Raw genomic sequence first — 1,279 nt, 5'->3', positions numbered from 1 at the left:
TGGTTATTTCAGATCATGCACACACACATAAAAATGTTCTCAATTCAGCACAACTTCGCATCAGGATTCGCATCATGATTCAGACATATTTGACTTTGCTTCACTTAACAACACATTTCTCCACATTCATTCAGACAAGTTTGACTTAAATTTGAAGTAACTCTGACCACTTTGACCTTGTCTTTTTCTTTTGTTCCTGTACGTTCTCAGTTCCATCGATGGAATCATTATCATCTCATTATCTTCATCTTCTGAATCATCATCTGCACATTCTCCCCCTGTGTGCATGTATGAAATAATCCAAAATCTTGAGTGAGAAGAGATTTAAGACACTTACCTGGCTTGCAGAATTTTGAATCTTCCTCTTGGATCTAGGAGTGCACACATTTGTCTCACCATTCTTCTGTTCAACACTTAACAACAACACTCGCAGTAGGATAATATGAGTGATACCTCCTTTCTCATCACAAAATTGATTGCAAGTCTCTGATTTTTCAGCTCCACATTGTCCAATAACTTAGTCATTACTTCACCACTCAACTCAAATCCGGTTTATATATATATTTTTTTTGAAAATCAAATGAAAACACATGCGAGATTAATTAGGATCTTTCAAATTTTAAATCTAATAACATCATTCAGCAGATCATTAGAGCATAATGCTTGATCAGTTAAGTCAGAAATACCTCACTTTCCACCGAACACTTCACTGACTTTTCTCCCCCTGAACTTCTAGGACGTTGAAACCGAGCATGCAAGTTTCACCATTTAAGTCCAGACTATCTCACTGAGATATACTCTTGTAATGTTTCAAATTACAGCGGAGTATGATGCATGAATATCATTTGCCCTTAGACCATCGTATAGACTGCATGTGGTTCAACTTAGACCCGAATGATTCAATTTTCCAATCTACTCATATCAACTTTTCCTCCTTTCCTTTTTCTTTCTTTTTCTTTTTCCTTTTTCATCACTTTTTTTTTCTTTTTCTTTTCCTTCTTTTCCTTCCTTTTTTTTTGTCATTCAGGAGTACTAAGTCAACAGAGGAGTATCAGGGGATGACCATGTCATTTTTTTTTAATTATACTTGGCATACCTGTCAAGTATCACTGACTCTCCTTCACAATCATTGAACCAAATCACTTTCGAATAGACACCATTAGAGATAAAATCATATTTCTCCTAAACCAAAAGATTTTTTTTAAAAAAAAAACACAAACTCATTCATATCAAATGGTTTCGTAAAGATATCAGCTAATTGGTGTTCAATGAGTGCATA

At 34.8% G+C, this 1,279-nt stretch overlaps 1 protein-coding gene across 1 annotated transcript in view; it reads right to left on the bottom strand.

The window, feature by feature from the left end:
• LOC104809703 overlaps positions 1-525 on the bottom strand; it is a gene marked incomplete at its 3' end in the record, with an annotated part of 27,933 nt that extends 27,408 nt beyond the window's left edge. Inside the window, exons 1-2 of the mRNA XM_010535755.1 lie at positions 454-525; positions 338-403 (exon numbers count right to left, since the gene is read on the bottom strand). Of these exons, the coding sequence (XP_010534057.1) occupies positions 338-403; positions 454-525 (138 nt within the window). The remainder of the gene's footprint in view (positions 1-337; positions 404-453) is intronic.
• Between the last annotated feature and the right edge of the window lie 754 nt (positions 526-1,279).

Source organism: Tarenaya hassleriana, unplaced genomic scaffold (assembly GCF_000463585.1).
Source record: "Tarenaya hassleriana unplaced genomic scaffold, ASM46358v1 Cleome162, whole genome shotgun sequence".
NCBI lineage: Eukaryota > Viridiplantae > Streptophyta > Magnoliopsida > Brassicales > Cleomaceae > Tarenaya > Tarenaya hassleriana.
This window is presented reverse-complemented; position numbering and strand designations above follow the sequence as displayed.